Below are 19,584 nucleotides of genomic sequence, written 5' to 3'. Positions count from 1 at the left end.
TGAAAAACAATTCAGAATAATGATAGTAAACATGATCCAAAATCTTGGAAATAGAATAGACAAAATGCAAGACACATTTAACAAGGACCTAGAAGAACTAAAGATGAAGCAAGCAATGATGAACAACACAATAAATGAAATTAAAAATACTCTAGATGGGATCAATAGCAGAATAACTCAGACAGAAGAACAGATAAGTGACCTGGAAGATAAAATAGTGGAAATAACTACTGCAGAGCAGAATAAAGAAAAAAGAATGAAAAGAACTAAGGACAGTCTCAGAGACCTCTGGGACAATATTAAACGCACCAACAATCGAATTATAGGGGTTCCAGAAGAAGAAGAGAAAAAGAAAGGGACTGAGAAAATATTTGAAGAGATTATAGTTGAAAACTTCCCTAATATGGGAAAGGAAATAGTTAATCAAGTCAAGGAAGCACAGAGAGTCCCATACAGGATAAATCCAAGGAGAAACACGCCAAGACACATGTTAATCAAACGGTCAAAAATTAAATACAAAGAAAACATATTAAAAGCAGCAAGGGAAAAATAACACACAACAGAATCCCAATAAGGTTAACAGCTGATCTTTCAGCAGAAACTCTGCAAGCCAGAAGGGACTGGCAGGACATATTTAAAGTGATGAAGGAGAAAAACCTACAACCAAGATTACTCTACCCAGCAAGGATCTTATTCAGATTTGATGGAGAAATTAAAACCTTTACAGACAAGCAAAAGCTGAGAGAGTTCAGCACCACCAAATCAGCTTTATAACAAATGCTATAGGACCTGCTCTAGGCAAGAAACACAAGAGAAGGGAAAGACCTACAATAACAAACCCAAAACAATTAAGAAAATCGGAATAGGACCATACATATCGATAATTACATTAAATGTAAATGGATTAAATGCTCCCACCAAAAGACACAGATGGGCTGAATGGATACAAAAACAAGACCCATATATATGCTGTCTACAAGAGATCCACTTCAGACCTAGAGACACAAATAGGCTGAAAGTGAGGGGATGGAAAAGATATGCCATGCAAATGGAAACCAAAACAAAGCTGGAGTAGCAATTCTCATATCAGACAAAATAGACTTTAAAATAAAGACTATTAGAAGACACAAAGAACGACACTAAATTATGACCAAGGGATCAATCCAAGAAGATGATATAACAATTATAAATATTTATGCACCCAACATAGGAGCACCTCAATACATAAGGCAAATACTAACAGCCATAAAAGGGGAAATCGACAGTAACACATTCATAGTAGGGGACTTTAACACCCCACTTTCACCAACGGACAGATCATCCAAAATGAAAATACATAAGGAAACACAAACTTTAAATGATACATTAAACAAGATGGACTTAATGGATATTTAGAGGACATTCGATCCAAAAACAACAGAATACACATTTTTCTCAAGTGCTCATGGAACATTCTCCAGGATAGATCATATCTTGTGTCACAAATAAAGCCTTGATAAATTTAAGAAAATTGAAATTGTATCAAGTATCTTTTCTGACCATAACGCTATGAGACTAGATATCAATTAGAGGAAAAGATCTGTAAAAAATACAAACACATGGAGGCTAAACAATACACTACTTAATAATGAAGTGATCACTGATGAAATCAAAGAGGAAATCAAAAAATACCTGGAAACAAATGACAATGGAGACACGACGACCCAAACCTATGGGATGCAGCAAAAGCAGTTCTAAGAGGGAAGTTTATAGCAATACAATCCCACCTTAAGAAACAGGAAACATCTCGAATAAACAACCTAACCTTGCACCTAAAGCAATTAGAGAAAGAAGAACAAAAGAACTCCAAAGTTAGCAGAAGGAAAGAAATCATAAAGATCAGATCAGAAATAAATGAAAAAGAAATGAAGGAAACGATAGCAAAGGTCAATAAAACTAAAAGCTGGTTCTTTGAGAAGATAAACAAAATTGATAAACCATTAGCCAGACTCATCAAGAAAAAAAGGGAGAAGACTCAAATCAATAGAACTAAAAATGAAAAAGAAGTAACAACTGACACTTCAGAAATACAAAGGATCATGAGAGATTACAACAAGCAACTATATGCCAATAAAAAGGACAACCTGGAAGAAATAGACAAATTCTTAGAAAAGCACAACCTTCCAAGACTGAATCAGGAAGAAATAGAAAATATGAACAGACCAATCACAAGCACTAAAATTGAAACTGTGATTAAAAATCTTCCAACAAACAAAAGCCCAGGACCAGATGGCTTCACAGGCGAATTCTATCTACATTTAGAGAAGAGCTAACACCTATCCTTCTCAAACTCTTCCAAAATATAGCAGAGGGAGGAACACTCCCAAACTCATTCTACGAGGCCACCATCACCCTGATACCAAAACCAGACAAGGATGTCAGAAAGAAAGAAAACTACAGGCCAATATCACTGATGAACATAGATGCAAAAATCCTCAACAAGATACTAGCAAACAGAACCCAAAAGCACATTAAAAGCATCATACACCATGATCAAGTGGGGCTTATTCCAGGAATGCAAGGATTCTTCAATATACGCAAATCAATCAATGTGATACACCATATTAACAAACTGAAGGAGAAAAACCATATGATCATCTCAATAGATGCAGAGAAAGCTTTCGACAAAATTCAACACCCATTTATGATAAAAACCCTGCAGAAAGTAGGCATAGAGGGAACTTTCCCCAACATAATAAAGGCCATATATGACTATGACAAACACACAGCCAACATTGTCCTCACTGGTGAAAAACTAAAAGGATTTCCACTAAGATCAGGAAAAAGACAAGGTCGCCCACTCTTACCACTCTTATTCAACATAGTTTTGGAAGTTTTAGGAACAGCAATCAGAGAAGAAAAGGAAATAAAAGGAATCCAAATCAGAAAAAAAGAAGTAAAGCTGTCACTGTTTGCAGATGACATGATACTATACATAGAGAATCCTAAAGATGCTACTAGAAAACTACTAGAGCAAATCAATGAATTTGGTAAAGTAGCAGGATACAAAATTAATGCACAGAAATCTCTGGCATTCCTATACACTAATGATGAAAAATCTGAAATTGAAATGAAGAAAACACTCCCATTTACCATTGAAACAAAAAGAATAAAATATCTAGGATTAAACCTACCTAAGGAGATAAAAGACCTGTATGCAGAAAATTATAAGACACTGATGAAAGAAATTAAAGATAATACAAATAGATGGAGAGAAATACCATGTTCTTGGACTGGAAGAATCAACATTGTGAAAATGACTCTACAGCCCAAAGCAATCTACAGATTCAATGCAATCCCTATCAAACTACCACTGGCATTTTTCACAGAACTAGGACAAAAAATTTCACAATTTGTATGGAAACACAAAAGACCCCGAATAGCCAAAGCAATCTTGAGAACGAAAAACGGAGCTGGAGGAATCAGGCTCCCTGACTTCAGACTATACTACAAAGCTATAGTAAATAAGAGAATATGGTACTGGCACAAAAACAGAAATATAGATCAATGGAACAGGATAGAAAGCCCAGAGATAAACCCACGCACATATGGTCACCTTATCTTTGTTAAAGGAGGCAGGAATGTACAGTGGAGAAAGGACAGCCTCTTCAATAAGTGGTGCTGGGAAAACTGGACAGGTACACGTAAAATTATGAGATTAGATCACTCCCTAACACCATACACAAAAATAAGCTCAAAATGGATTAAAGACCTAAGTGTAAGGCCAGAAACTATCAAACTCTTAGAGGAAAACATAGGCAGAACACTCTATGACATAAATCACAACAAGATCCTTTTTGACCCACCTCCCAGAGAAATAGAAATAAAAACAAAAATAAACAAATGGGACCTAATGAAACTTAAAAGCTTTTGCACAGCAAAGGTAACCATAAACAAGACCAAAAGACAACCCTCAGAATGGGAGAAAATATTTGCAAATGAAGCAACAGACAAAGGATTAATCTCCAAAATTTACAAACAGCTCATGCAGCTCAATAACAAAAAAACAAACAACCCAATCCAAAAATGGGCAGAAGACCTAAATAGACATTTCTCCAAAGAAGGTATACAGACTGCCAAGAAACACATGAAAGAATGCTCAACATCATTAATCATTAGAGAAATGCAAATCAAAACTACAATGAGATATCATCTCACACCAGTCAGAATGGCCATCATCAAAACATCTAGAAACAATAAATGCTGGAGAGGGTGTGGAGAAAAGGGAACACTCTTGCACTGCTGGTGGGAATGTGAATTGGTTCAGCCACTATGGAGAACAGTATGGAGGTTCCTTAAAAAACTATAAATAGAACTACCATATGACCCAGCAATCCTACTACTGGGCATATACCCTGAGAAAACCAAAATTCAAAAAGAGTCATGTACCAAAATGTTCATTGCAGCTCTATTTACAATAGCCCGGAGATGGAAACAACCTAAGTGTCCATCATCGGATGAATGGATAAAGAAGATGTGGCACATATATGCAATGGAATATTACTCAGCCATAAAAAGAAACGAAATTGAGCTATTTGTAATGAGGTGGATAGATCTAGCATCGGTCATACAGAGTGAAGTAAGTCAGAAAGAAAAAGACAAATACCGTATGCTAACACATATATATGGAATTTAAAAAAAAAAAGTCATGAAGAACCTAGGGGTAAGACAGGAATAAAGACACAGACCTACTGGAGAACGGACTTGAGGATATGGGGAGGGGGAAAGGTGAGCTGCGACAGGGCGAGAGAGAGTCATGGACATATACACACTAACAAACATAGTAAGGTAGATAGCTAGTGGGAAGCAGCCGCATGGCACAGGGATATCGATCGGCTCGGTGCTTTGTGACTGCCTGGAGGGGTGGGATAGGGAGGGTGGGAGGGAGGGAGTTGCAAGAGGGAAGAGATATGGGAACATATGTATATGTATGACTGATTCACTTTGTTATAAAGCAGAAACTAACACACCATTGTAAAGCAATTATACCCCAATAAAGATGTTAAAAAAAAAAGAATAAACAAGGAAAAATTACAAAATCAACTTGAAATCAAGGAATAAAATGACAATAAATACATACCTATCAATACATGGAATAAATGCTCTGATCAAAACACATGGAGTGGCAGAGTTGATAAAAAATAAATAACACAAGAGCCTACCATATGCTGCCTACTAGAGATTCACTTCAGGGCTAAAGACAGAGACTGAAAGTGAGGGGATGGAAAATGATATTTCATGCAAATGGAAATGAGAAGAAAGAGATGGTAGCAATACTCATATCAGGCAAAATAGACTTTAAAACAAAGTCTATAACAAAGACAAAGAAGGGAATTACATAATGATAACAGAATCAACATAAGAAGAGGATATTACACACATCAACATATAAGCATACAATACAGGCACACCTAAATATATAAAACAAATACTAAGAGACATAAAGGGAGAAATTTACAGGAATACAATAATAATAGGAGAAGTTAACACCCGACTGACATCAATGGACAGATCATGCAGAGAGAAAATCAATAAAGCAATACAGGTCCTAAATGACACAAGAGACCAGGTGGACTTAGTTTATATCTACAGGACACTACATCCAAAAAAAAAATAGAAAACACATTATTTTCAAGTATTTATGGAACACTCTCTAGGATAGAGCACATATTAGCTCACAAAACAAAGTTTCAACAAATTTAAGAGGACAGAAATTATTTCAAGCATCTTTTCTGACCACAACAGTATGAAACTAGAAATAAACAATACAAAGAAAAATGGAAAAATAAGAAACATATGGAGACGAAACAACATGCTACTAAAAAAACCAATCGGTCAATGATGAAATCAAAGAAGAAATCAGAAAATACCTCAAGACAAATAGCAATGAATACAGAACCTTACAAAATCTATGGGATGCAGCAAAAGCATTTCTAAGAGGGCAGTTTATACTGATACAGCTCTTCATCAAGAAACAAGAAAAATCTCAAACAGCCTAAGTGACCACCTTAAAGAATTAGAAAAAAAGAACAAAAAAGCCTAAAGTTATCAGAAAGAAAGAAATAATAAAGATCAGAGAAGAAATAAATAAAGATTTAAAAAATAACAAAAAAGAGCAATGAAACCAAGAGCCGTTTTTTTTGAAAGATAAACAAAATCGACAATTCACTAGCCAAGGTCACAAAGAAGAAAAGAAAGAGGACCCAAATAAACAAAATAAGAAAGGAAAGAGGAGAAATAATAACTGATAGCACAGAAATACAAAACATCATAAGAAAATACTATGAACAACTATTATATGCCAAAAACTAGACAACTTGGAAAAAATGGACGAGTTTCTAGAAACATACAGCCTGCCAAAACTTAGTCAAGAAGAAACAGATAATGTGGACAGACCAATCACTAGAAGTAAAATAGAATCTGTAATAAATAAAAAAAAAAAATTAGGGACTTCCCTGGTGGTCCAGTGGCAAAGAATCCACCTTACAATGCAGGGGACAGGGGTTTGATCCCTGGTCAAGGAACTAAGATCCCACATGCCATGGGGCAACTAAGCCTGTGTGTCACAACTACTGAGCTCATGTACCTCAACGAGAGAGCCCACGTGCTGCAAACTACAGAGCCCACTCGCCCTGGAGCCTGCGCACCACAACTAGAGAGAGAAAACCTACACGCCACAACTAGAGAGAAACCCACATGCAGCAACAAGAGACAGGCCCATGCACCATGATGAAGAGCCCACATGCCTCAATGAAGGTCCCGAGTGCTGCAACTAAGACCCGATGCAACCAAAAATAAATAAATAAATAATGAATAAATCTTTAAAAAAAAAATTCCCTGCAAATAGAAGTCCAGTACTGGACAGATTCACTGGGGAAATCTACCAAACATACAAAGAATAACTTATTCCTATCCTTTTCAAACTATTCCAAAAAACTGAAGAGAATAGAACACTCTCTAATTCATTCTATAGGGCCACCATCACCCTGATACCAAAACCAAACAAATACACTAAAAAAAAAAAGAGAAAGAAAGAAAAGAAAATTACAGGCCAATATCTCTGATGAATATAGATGCAAAAATCCCCACCAAAATATTAGCAAATCAAATCCAACAATACATAAAAAGGATCATACACCATGATCAAGTTTGTTTTATTCCAGGGTCATGAGGATTGTTCAATATTCACAAACCAATCAATGTGATACACCACATTAACAAAAGAAAAAATAAAAATCACATCATAATCTCAACAGACACAGAAAAAGCATTTGGCAAAATTCAACATCCATTCATAATAAAAACTCTCATAAAAGTGGGTATAAGGAACATATCTCAACATAATAAAGGCCATTTACACCAAACACAGAGCCAATATAATACTCAACAGTGAAAAGCTGACAGACTTCCTGCTAAACTCAGGAGCAAGACAAGGATGTTCACTCTCACCACTTCTATTTAACATAGTATTGGAAGTCCTAACCTAACCACAGCAATAAGAAACTGGAAAGGAAGTGGTAAAACTGTCACTCTATGAAGATGACATGGTACTGTATGTAGACAACCCTAAAGTTTCCACACAGAAACTATCAGAACTAATAAAAGAAGTCAGCAAGGTAGCAGAATACAAGATTAATATACATAAATCTGTTGTATTTCTTTATATTAACACTGAAATGTCAGAAAGAGAAAATAAAAGAAAAATCCTGTTTAAAATTGCATCAAAAATATAAAATACCTAGGGATAAACTTAACCAAGGAGGTGAAAGACCTTACACTGAAAACTATAAAACTTTGATAAATGAAACTAAAAGTGATTTAAAAAAATATATATTCCATGCTCTTGGATTGGAAGAATTAATATTGTTAAAAATGGCCATACTACCCAAAGCAAACTACAGATTTAGTGCAATCTTTATCAAAATATCCATGACATTTTTCACAGAACTAGATCAATCCTAAAATTTATATGGAACCACAAAAGGCCCAGAATTGTCAAAGCAATTCTGAGGAAAAAGTACAAAGCTGGAGGTATAACCCTTACAGACTTCAGAAAAAGCTACAGTCATCAAAACAATGTGGTACTTGCACACACTAAAAAAGGCACATAGATCAATGGAACAGGACAGAGAGCCCAGAAATAAACCCACAACTTATGGTCAATTAATCTACGAGAAAGGAGGCAAGAATATACAATGGAGAAAAAATAGTCTCTTCAGCAAGGGGTGCTTGGAAAGCTGGACAGCTACATATAAATCAATGAAATTTGAACACTTCCTCACACCAGATACAAATATAAACTCAAAATGGTTTAAAGACTTAAATACAAGACTTGACACCATAAAACTCCCAGAACAGAACATAGGCAAAATATTCTCTGATATAAATCGTAGCAATATTATCTTAGATCAGTCTCCCAAGGCAAAAGAAATCCAAGCAAAAATAAACAAATGGCACTTAATCAAACTTAAAAGCTTTTACAGAGTAAAGGAAACCATCAACAAAATAAAAAGACAACCTACAAAATGGGAGAAAATGTTTGTAAATGATGCAACTGACAAGGGGTTAATATCCAATATATACAAGCAGCTCATATAACTCAATATCAAAAAAAAACCCCAATCAAAACATGGGCAAAAACCTAAATAGACATTTTTCCAAGGAAGACATACATATAGCTAACAGGCACATGAAAAGATGCTCAACATTGCTAATTATTAGAGAAATGCAAGTCAAAACTACAATGAGTTATCACCTCACACTGGTTAGAATGGTTATCATCAAAATGTATACAAATATATGCTGGAGAGGATGTGGAGGAAAGGGAACCCTTGTATGTTGTTGGAAGGAATATAAATTGGTGCAGCCATTATGGAAAATAGTATGGAGGTTCTTCAAAAAACTAAAAATAGAGCTACCCATATAATCCAACAATCCCACTCCTGGGTATATATCCAGAAAAAAAATGAAAACTCTAATTTGAAAAGATACATGCGCTGCAATGTTCATAGCAGCACTATTTACAATAGCCAAGACATGGAAACAACCTAAATGTCCACCAACAGATGAATCGATAAAGAAGATGTGGTATATAAATACAATGGAATATTACTCATCCATAAAAAAGAATGAAATATTGTCATTTGAAGCAACATGTATGGACCTAGAGAATATTATACTTAGTGAAGTAAGTCAGACAGAGAAAGACAAATACTATATGATATCACTTATATGTGGAATCTAAAAATTAATCTATATACAAAACAGAAACAGACTTATAAATATAAAAAACAAATCTATGGTTACCAAAGGGGAGGGAGGTTGGGAGGGACAAATCACATGTATTGGATTAACAGATATAAACTACTATACATAAAATAGATAAGCAACAAGGATTTACTGTATCAAACAGTGAATTATATTCAGTATCTTGTAATAACCTATACTGGAATATAATATGAAAATACAAATAACTGAATCACTACACTGTACACCTGAAACTAACAAAACATTGTAAGTTAACTATACATCAATAAAAAAATACTTAAAGAGTATTGAAAGCAAAAATTGTAACATTGTATTTAGATGTAATACATATGATAACTGTTGCATGAAGGACAATGGGTGAAGATAAATAAATATATGTGGTAGTGAAATTTCTACATTTTATGTAAAGTGTTACAATTAACCCTAATAGAATATGGAAAGTTAAGGAAGTACAATATATTGTAATCCCTAGAGCAACAGATTAAAAAGAATATGTGAAGATAAATTGCCTATATGTAAATTCAAATGGAATCATAATAAAAACTTTCAAATAATCCAAAAGAAAGCAAAAAGGGGAGATAAAAGGAACAAAAAATGATAGGACCAACAACAACAAAAAATAAACTGGTATACCTAAATCCAGTCCCATCAGTAATTATATTTAATATTAACGGACTAAACACTCCAACTAAATTATGTAAGACTGAATAAAAAAGCAAGACCCAACTATATGTTCTCTACAGGAGACATGATAGCTACCTAACAATAAAACCTTAAAATACATGAAACAAAAAAGTACAGAATTAAAGTGAAAAGTAGACAATTCTATAATCATTAAATTTTAATACCGCTTTCTCAGAAATTGATTCCTAGTCAAACACCAGTTAAATCACAGAATATCTGATAAACGATATCAGCCACATTTAGCTATTTGATTTTTAGAGTATAAAAACAAAAATAAATAGAAGTACAAGGAAAATATTCATAACACATATTTTAACTTACTTCTCTAAGAATTGAAAAATCAACCAATAATAAAAAACAGTGAAGATTTAAACAGTACAAAGTAAAAATGAGAATTTCAAATTTGACTCAGATCACATATGTGTGTGTGTGTGTGTGTGTGTATATCTCACATCTATATAATGGATATTACTCAGCCATGTAAAAGAATGAAATTCTGCCATTTGCAACAACAGGGATGGCAGAATAGCATAGAGTACTATGCTAAGTTAAATAATTCAAAGAAAGACAAATACTCTATGTTATCACTTATACATGGAACCAAAAAATAAAACAAAAACAAAGCAGAAACAGACTCACAGAATAGAGAACAAACTAGTGGTTACCAGAGTAGAGACGGAAGGGGGGAGGGGCAAATTAGGGGTATGAGATTAAGAGATACATATACATTTATTTATATGTATACAATAAATAAGCACTAAGGAATATTGCACAGCACAGGGAATTATAGCCATTATTTTGTAAAAACTTTAACTGGAGTGTAATCTATAAAAATATTGAAAAACTATGTTGTACACCTGAAACTGATATAAATAATATATCAACTGTACTTCTATTTAAATAAATAAAGCATCTCTAAGTAAGTTTTTAAATGTAACGTAATCACTAAGTAAACTGCTAAGGTAAATGTTGCAATAATTTAATCTTTTGTGGTGGAACATGCAACTGTGGTACAAAAAATGGCAAACCAACCCAAGCTGGAATAGTTCCATCTTTTGATTTCACCCACTATAAAAACATACCACTATTTTCTCAATGTGAAACTATAATAAACACTCAGAAACTATGAAATAGAATGTATTTCATTAACCTCTAGGTTTTGACCTCTTTATTCTTACAACCAACCAATGGTAAGAGATAAACACAAAACTCAGATCATCACCAATATTAGGGAAAATAATATGGCCTCTGAATAAAAAATATTCATACATTTGAAATTTTTATTCTGCCTAGTTAGATCCAACATAAATCCTAAATATCTCCTTTCAATGAGGAATATAATAAGATAAATACAACCTACTATAAAAACCAGGTAGTCATAATTTAGTGGAATCAAATGGCAGAAATGGAAATAAATGGGAGAATTTAGAAAACAACAGACTCTAAAGCAGTATAGAAATTAGGTCCAAGAGTCAGATCTATAAAGTGTCATTCTCTCACTAGCTCCTTACCCCTTAAAATTCGTCAAATATCCTATATTATCTCCTCTGCTTCAGGTACATCAACCATCAGTTATTCAATTTTTGGTATCAAAATTGAATAGGTATCACTTACAATGTAGGAAAGTTGATATATAGGAGGAAGGGAAGTATAGAAACTTTGGGTCATAATGTAGGGATCTGAAGGAGGTATAAAGGGGTATTTAGAATCAGAAGCTATGTGCTATTACCTCTTTCTAGTGATAATGATACCAACTTTCCTACTTCAAGTAACGGCACTGAATGTCCAGAGTTGATTTCTTTTGAAAGCATACATCTTACCATGTGGAATTGTGGTCTGGAAAGGACGACTTGGGCTTTTCAGGTTCCATAAAGTCAAGCTACCATCTGAATGGCTGCACATGAATTGTTTGCCCTCATGATGCCAATCAATTGAATGAATAGCCTAATGAAATAACAATTAAAAACAAGTAGAGGAGGGGAAAAGTTGATATATCATTCTATATTCCAAAGGAAAAATATTTTAACACAGAATTATTATAGCAATAACACTTAGGAAACATATGTAATTTTTCTGACCTAGGTCATACTACCTTTGGTTTCAACCTTCTATAGGCTTATAGAAGGCTACAAAAACTCACCTCCTAAGATAAAGAAAAGTTAAGTAAATTTCATAGTATTGTTAGATCCCAGAACTTTTTGTTGTAAATTCTAGGTCCTCCCCGTACCCTTTAATGCTTCTTTGAAAATTATTACACAGAAGTAAAAGCAAGGTTATCAGAAAATAATCTCTGGTGAGGTAGAAGCCTAGTTCCACTTAAAATAGCCAACTTAAAAGGTAGTTTACATAAGAGTTGCAATTTGAGGGCTTACTACATGACAGACCCCAGGGTAAGCAGTTTAGGTACATTATCTCATTTAATCCTACAAAACAGATATTATGTTTTTCCAAATTACACGTGGTGAAATAGGCCTAGAAAGATTGAGATACTTGCTCAGGTTACACCACTCAAAGCCAGTGTCTGACTACAAAACCCATATTTGGAATCATTGGACTATATTAACTCTAACATATACTATTTAATTTGACTTAAAGCAAGAAGAGTTTAAAATTTTTGTATTTACAGATTCATTCTGTAGATGTGAATTAAATAAAATTAAAAAGTGATCATTACATTTTCCTAATTTGTTTTATTCCCAGTGGTTGCACAGTGTCTTGCATAAAGTAGGTACTCAAAATATCTGTTAAATGAATAAGTAATTAATGTTATCAAATATTTCCACACTCTTGGTATTCTTTCAAAATTAATAAAGTATATATGGAACTTGGGTAATGTGCTAATAAGCAGAATGAAAGAAACTCTAGTAGGCATAAAAGTTGAACAGATGTATATGCAGACAGCATGATGCTTTCCTTAAAAGAACTTAAACAACTGCGAGGTAGGAAACATTTATACCAATATTAATACTACTTATTGTTTGGAACTTTTAACGTTTAGTTTTTTAATCTATATTTATAAAACTAAGTTATGTATATATTTATTTTATACCAAACTTATACATATATACACACACACACACACACACACATATTTCCAAACAATAAGTATTGTTAGAGTTATAAATAAATGATGACTAGAGCAGTCATTAGACATATCAGAAATGAAATAGTATATGAGTGGACCTCAAGATAAGTAAGATTTGGTTAATTGCAAAAGATACCATGACACACTGGACTTATGTTTTCTCTCACCCTGGTCTTTATTACTGGGCAGAGAAGACTTCTTTATTGCCAGGGTTCAGCAGAGGCAGTGAGAGGGAAAAAACGCTCTTCTTTGTCTTCTCCTCTGCGTATTTCTTCTCATTTTTTATGTGACTAAAGGGAAATGTCACTTCTTGCCTCCTCTACATGTTAACCTGGATGAACCTTAGTCAATTTAAAGTTCTCTCAGACTACTTTGCTATAAATGGTAGGCACAGAGCCCCAGCCCTAACCTTTCTTTCTATCCCACTGCATTTCTGTCTACTGGAGAAGACAGATATAAAAATGATATATATAACATAAAACCAAGATAAGTACTATAAAAGAAGTACATTTATTGTACAGAAGAGTAGGCATGTAAAACCAACTTGTTATTAAAGAATAGGATGTCAAATAGCCCATCATTGAAGAGACTGAACAGCTGGAATTTGAACTGACTTAATGGGTAAAAATTCAATTTCTATTTATTTGATTATACCCCACTCTTTTCTTTAAAAAGGACCTTAAGCATTTGCTGAAAAACCAAATATAATACAACTAATTAAAGAAAAAAATTTTTAATGAAGAACAATATGGAAAATAAACTCAGTGGCTGTGACTGAATTTCTTGTAAACGAAAAAGACAAAGGAAACCCAAAAAGCTAGGTAACAATCTGAAAAAAGGAAAAACAGCAGTTAGTAAGGAATTAAAAAGTTATCCTCATGTCAGACTCTGAGAGATTTCTCTATCAGAGATTATTTAAGAAATATTGATGTAATGAAACAAAAATTTCACAGCTAATGTGGAAGTAAAATTCATATGGTTATTTCTGAAAATGATCTTGGATTTCCAAAACAAAACTCTGAATTCATCAGTGGTTATCTATCAAGTGGCTAGTTAGATAGTCCAAATAGCTTTACAGTAGCTAAATAATAGAATTTTGATATGCATAAGAGGAAAGAAGGGAGTTCATGATAAGGTATTAGCAGAAGCAAAGACCTGGAGGTAGGAAGTAAATGGTATGTTTAGGAGACAGTGAGTAACATGTCTGAAGTGTAGAAGTGTGTAGAAGGATGCAGTAAATTAAATTCAAGGGAAAAAGCACCAGGGCCTTAAACCTCCTGTCAAGGAATAAGACTTTGTACTGTTGACAACTGGAAGCCATTCAAAGGTTTTGAGGTAGAGAATTACCTGATCTGCTATGTCTTAAAATGATAATCTTGTTAGTGAAAGATATATTGAAAAGGTAAGATATCTGAGGAAACATGATTAGTTAAAAGGCTACTGTAAGTCTTCCAGGCAAAAGATAACATCCTCAACTAGGATGCTGAATGTGGGAATGAAAAAGGAGAAGAAATAAATCAGAGACAATATAAAAATTGGATCAAGAAGACCACAAAAGTGATTGCATATGATATATGAAGAACAAAAAAGGGTCAAATATGACTCTGAGGGTTATAAATTAAAATAACTAAATCAAAATTGAAAAACTGAAACAGAGGTTCAGACCTGTAAATATAAATTCAGTGCCAATGGAATATTCATCTGGACTTATAGATTATTAGATATTTGGATCTAGATCTCAGGAGAGAGGTAAGAGTTAAAGATATATGAATTTTTAATTTATCAGCATAATATAGGTAATATTTGAAATGGTGGGAGGGGATATGAACATAAATGTAAACTGAAGGAGAAATGAAGAGAGGGTGAAGACGTAGAATCCTGAAGAGTATCTATAATGTAAAGGAGAGTTAAGGAAAGAACCAGTGATGGAGAAAGGAGGGGTGAAAAATGAGGTGGAAAAACACAAACAAGGGAAGAAACCATTTTAAGAAGGAAGGACTGATGTAAAGTCACAGGTTTAGTGAGGAACTTAAAAGACTAAGGAAGGGGTCACTGATCATTGGTGACTTATGAGAAACCATTTCAGGACAGATGATTTCAAAATATGAGACGTAAAGTGATGAGGAAAGTTTGAAAAGTTTGGTAATAACATGAAGTATACAACTATCTTTATTAAAATGATAGGACATATAATTATGCATTAAAGTAAATCAATTTTATATATATTCATATAATTCTAAGTATAAAGTGTAGTATTCTACTGACTTAAACATTGTTAATCTTTATTTAAACATTTCATTGCAAAATTACTTTCACTTACTTTTTAAAGTTAGAAATCTTCCTTCCACACTTTTTAAGGCCACAGGAAAACTAGCTGATTGAGCATTCTCATCTGGATTTCCATTTCAGCTGCTCCACTCTAGTTCCAACTGGCTAAATACACAGATGGTATTTGGACTCTTATCTAACTGCTAGTCTTTTTTTTTTGCAGTACGCGGGCCTCTCACTGTTGTGGCCTCTCCCGTTGTGGAGCACAGGCTCTGGACACACAAGCTCAGTGGCCATGGCTCACGGGCCTAGCCGCTCTGCAGCATGTGGGATCTTCCCGGACCCGGGCATCCGGTTAGGAAGCCCTAACTGCTAGTCTTAAGAGAGGAAGTGATCTTCATACTCATCTTTGTATTTTATGTATTTAACAAAAGGAAAACCCTAGCTTAGCTCTCTAGGACCTTCTTGCCTTATGATTCAAGGTGCCTCGTAAGTTGATCATAAAGAGCATAATTGTATGACATTGCTTGCCAGAGTACTGTTCACTAATCATGACCAAATTACCCAGCTGTTATATCATTTACTTCTGAATTCTTTATCACCATGACAATAATCTTGTATATATCATAAAATCTTAGTTTTCCAGAACCACTAAGAAATGAATGGGGGGTGGGGGTTATGGGATAGCCGAAGGCTTGTACCTTTAAGCACCAAAATTTAAATTTTATTTTTATAAGGGGATGGAAGAGGGCATAAAAAGAAACTGTTCTAAAAAAATGTGTTTTCCTTTCAAATTTATTTCTCTATTTATCTTAGTGTTGTCTTAAATTCTTTGGCACTCTTCCCATTTAAGCCTGGGTAATTCTAAACACTGATTTTTGACCTGTATTTTCCTATCTTTCATCACTGTAACAATTTTTAGTTTAATTGAGAGCCTAGATGATCTCCTTTATTTCCACAGCTACAAGATATAATTTCCCTTTCTCACCTTTTGCCCCTAGCCTCACTCTTTTCACATTAGCTTCTTCTTAAGAAGGAAATAATAGCCTAGAATCAATCTTCGAACAACCGAAGTATCAATTAACAGACTATCCTTGATAAGAGTTCATTGTTTTCTCTACAGGAAAACCTAAAATCTCAATTCTGTATGATAAAATGTACTTCAAGATCTGACTTTTATTATTAAGTATTACTATTTTAAAAATCTCTCTTTACTGTAAGAAGGCAAGTATTAGAAGATAAGGCCTTTCAAACTGACTACTTAAACTTTCTGCCACAGAAAAACAATTTTCTAAAGATGTGAATAGTATCTTTAGAGACCTTAAGGACAAAAAGGTTAAGAAATAAGCATAGGGCTTCCCTGGTGGCGCAGTGGTTGAGAGTCCGCCTGCCGATGCAGGGGACACGGGTTCGTGCCCCAGTCCGGGAGGATCCCACATGCCGCGGAGTGGCTGGGCCCATGAGCCGTGGCCGCTGAGCCTGCGCGTCTGGAGCCTGTGCTCCGCAACGGGAGAGGCCACAACAGTGAGAGGACCGTGTACCACAAAAAAAAAAGAAAGAAACAAACATAGAGCCTAAAGGAAAGAAAAAGATAGGTAATAGACACCAACATATGTAAATGCCCAAAAAAGGCTTAAAAATAATCCGTCAAGGCAAAATTTCCACTCAGGAGAACAACCCAGAGGTGGAACTCGTGCAAATACCAACAGGCAGTGTGAGGCACTGGATCAGAACTAGGCAGTTTTCCAATGATAAAAATACTGGTAACATACAAGGCTTAAATGTAGAAAACAGGCATAAAATCACAATACTCTTTTCAAATATTCCAGTAGAAATCACTTACCTCATCATAATAAACTCTCAGTTCTGCTCTTTTAGATTTCAAGTCCCAGAATACTACAGTACCATTTTCATAACCTATTAGCAGCTGGAAAACATTAGAACAATCATTTTTGTAATTCTAACATTAATTTTACCTTGCTCCAAATAAAGATTAATGTTAATACAATAAAGTATAATCATACTACATTATACAACTTTATTTAGAATACCAATTTTTCCAAACCTGAATACAGGTTTTCTACATTGAAAAAAATTGGCAAATAAACTCTACTTCAATATAAACATTTACCAATGAAATCTACCTCATTCCAAAGAGTATACTGAGAAAATACGTAAGTATATATGAAACAACATAAAAATAAATGAGAACATTGGAACAAAAGAAAAATGGGATTGAAAATGAAGATGAAATAAAGGATGAAATGTGATAACTTTAACAAACAGTGTATATGCCATTCAGTTTTTTGCACGTGAAAAATGTGGCCACAAATTTGGCTTCAAATTTCTTTCTATCAAATCCAATTTTCTGACTTACGTCAGTATTTTAAATTGGTGATTTATGAACTCTCTGCAGTTCAAAAAGGTATTCTAGAGATTCACATCATTAAATATAGTTGATACTGATTTATAAATCAATAAATAAGACAATTAACAAAATATACATTCTTCATTTCAAAAGAAAAGGATTTGAGAACAGAAAATGATTATTAGATGATCATATTCAACACTCAGTCATTCAGCTAAATACTGCTAGCTGTGCTGATGGTTTTTACTATGATTCTGAGTTTTATTTGTAGTTATATTTTGTTAAATTTAATCTACCATTAGTTAAAAAAAAACCCAGAAAGGATAAAAATAGGCCAACGTTCAAATAATATTTCACAGGAATGTGCCTTAAGATGATTTTCTTGAAATCCATTAGTATTTCTCTGGTGAAAATTCTTATACTGTTAATAAAGATGTTTCAGTAACTCCAAAACACAGTGGTAAAAACAGAAAATATAATGGTAGTTATAAGTTACTCCTACATAGCTTCTTGAGACCTAATCATTTCCCTAGAAATTTTATAACAGAACACAAAAAAACAACAAAAATAAGCCAGCTAGTAGTTTTAACAGGAAACAAAATTTCAAATATCAGATCATGAAAGCAATGCATATTACTTTTGAAGGCATAGCATATACTTAAATGCTTTATTATTAAACTGCAAACAATAAATTCTAAAATTGACTTAAAAAATTGAGCTTTCTACATATTAAGTTAAAGTAAATGGCATAATGACTTCATAAATTTAAAAAGTCAAAATTAGTGTAAACAAAGACTTTCTTAAAATAAAATTTATATAAAGTAATATATACTGTACTAAGATATGTATTAACTTCAACTTTTTTTTATATACCAGAGAAAATGATAAACAATAAAACCAAATCCTATGAGGTGTATGATAAAAGTTTCTATGAAATGTATGAAAAGAAGATTTATAAGTCTAAAAAGTTTGGAAAATCTGACCTAAGCAAGAAAATGAATAATATAACCTTTCAGAAATTGAGCCTCAAGATGTAATGGAATGATATTCTAAAATGCTATTATATTTTTTATAATAAACATAAGATAGAAGTCATTTTGTTTATAAAACATTATAAGCAATAGCCCCAGTAAATCACAAAATATAAAATAATAAACCTCAAAGTATCAAAAAATTGAGATAACTATACAAGATTGTGATATAGGAAATATGAAAATATATTAGAAACACTTAAAGAATTGAGAATGAGAAAAACAGCCCCTGACATCCAGGAGACACCAGACAAAGTCATTCTGTGACCATGATGAATCAAGACAAAAATAAGATCCCTCTGTAATCATGCCTGATCACATCAAAACAGGAATATTGCCCACATCACAAATACATATCATATATGTACGTGTGTGTACATATATATGTGTGTGTGTGTGTGTGTGTGTGTGTGTGTGTGTGTGTGTGTGTGTGTGTGTATATATATATATATATATGGGCAAAGAAGTAGGTGATTTCTTCACTACATATTATCAGGACCTGGAAAAGTTTCTGAAGAAAATAGGTATCTGCAAAAATATCTGTTAAATTAGTTAGTAAATACCAAATAATCAAAATCAAAGATACTATATATTCTCTAACAAACATGAAATAAAATTAGAACTCACTGACAAAAATATTTTGGAAACTAAAAAATATGCATTTAAGTAATTATGGCCAAACAAGAAATCATAATGAAAAGTATGAAACAGAAAAGAACAAAAATGCCTCATATTGAACCTTGTGGGATACAGATGATCCTCATCAAGAGGGAAATATATGGTTTTATAAATACAGGCATACCTTGAAGATATTGTGGGTTCAGTTCCAGACCACCTCAACA

General features: G+C 33.5%; 1 protein-coding gene across 5 annotated transcripts in view; it reads right to left on the bottom strand.

Annotated features, from left to right (window-relative positions):
- STXBP5L (syntaxin binding protein 5L) overlaps window positions 1–19,584 on the bottom strand; it is a 360,323-nt gene that overhangs the window by 197,184 nt on the left and 143,555 nt on the right. For all 5 annotated transcript variants that reach the window (XM_060010734.1, XM_060010730.1, XM_060010732.1 and 2 more), the window contains exons 8-9: window positions 17,187–17,270; window positions 11,811–11,934 (exon numbers count right to left, since the gene is read on the bottom strand). In XM_060010734.1, coding sequence (XP_059866717.1) covers window positions 11,811–11,934; window positions 17,187–17,270 — 208 coding nt within the window. The remainder of the gene's footprint in view (window positions 1–11,810; window positions 11,935–17,186; window positions 17,271–19,584) is intronic.

Source organism: Delphinus delphis, chromosome 4, assembly GCF_949987515.2.
Source record: "Delphinus delphis chromosome 4, mDelDel1.2, whole genome shotgun sequence".
Taxonomy (NCBI): Eukaryota; Metazoa; Chordata; class Mammalia; order Artiodactyla; family Delphinidae; genus Delphinus; species Delphinus delphis.
Note: the sequence above shows the minus strand (reverse complement) of the source record. Positions and strands in the feature narration are given on the sequence as shown.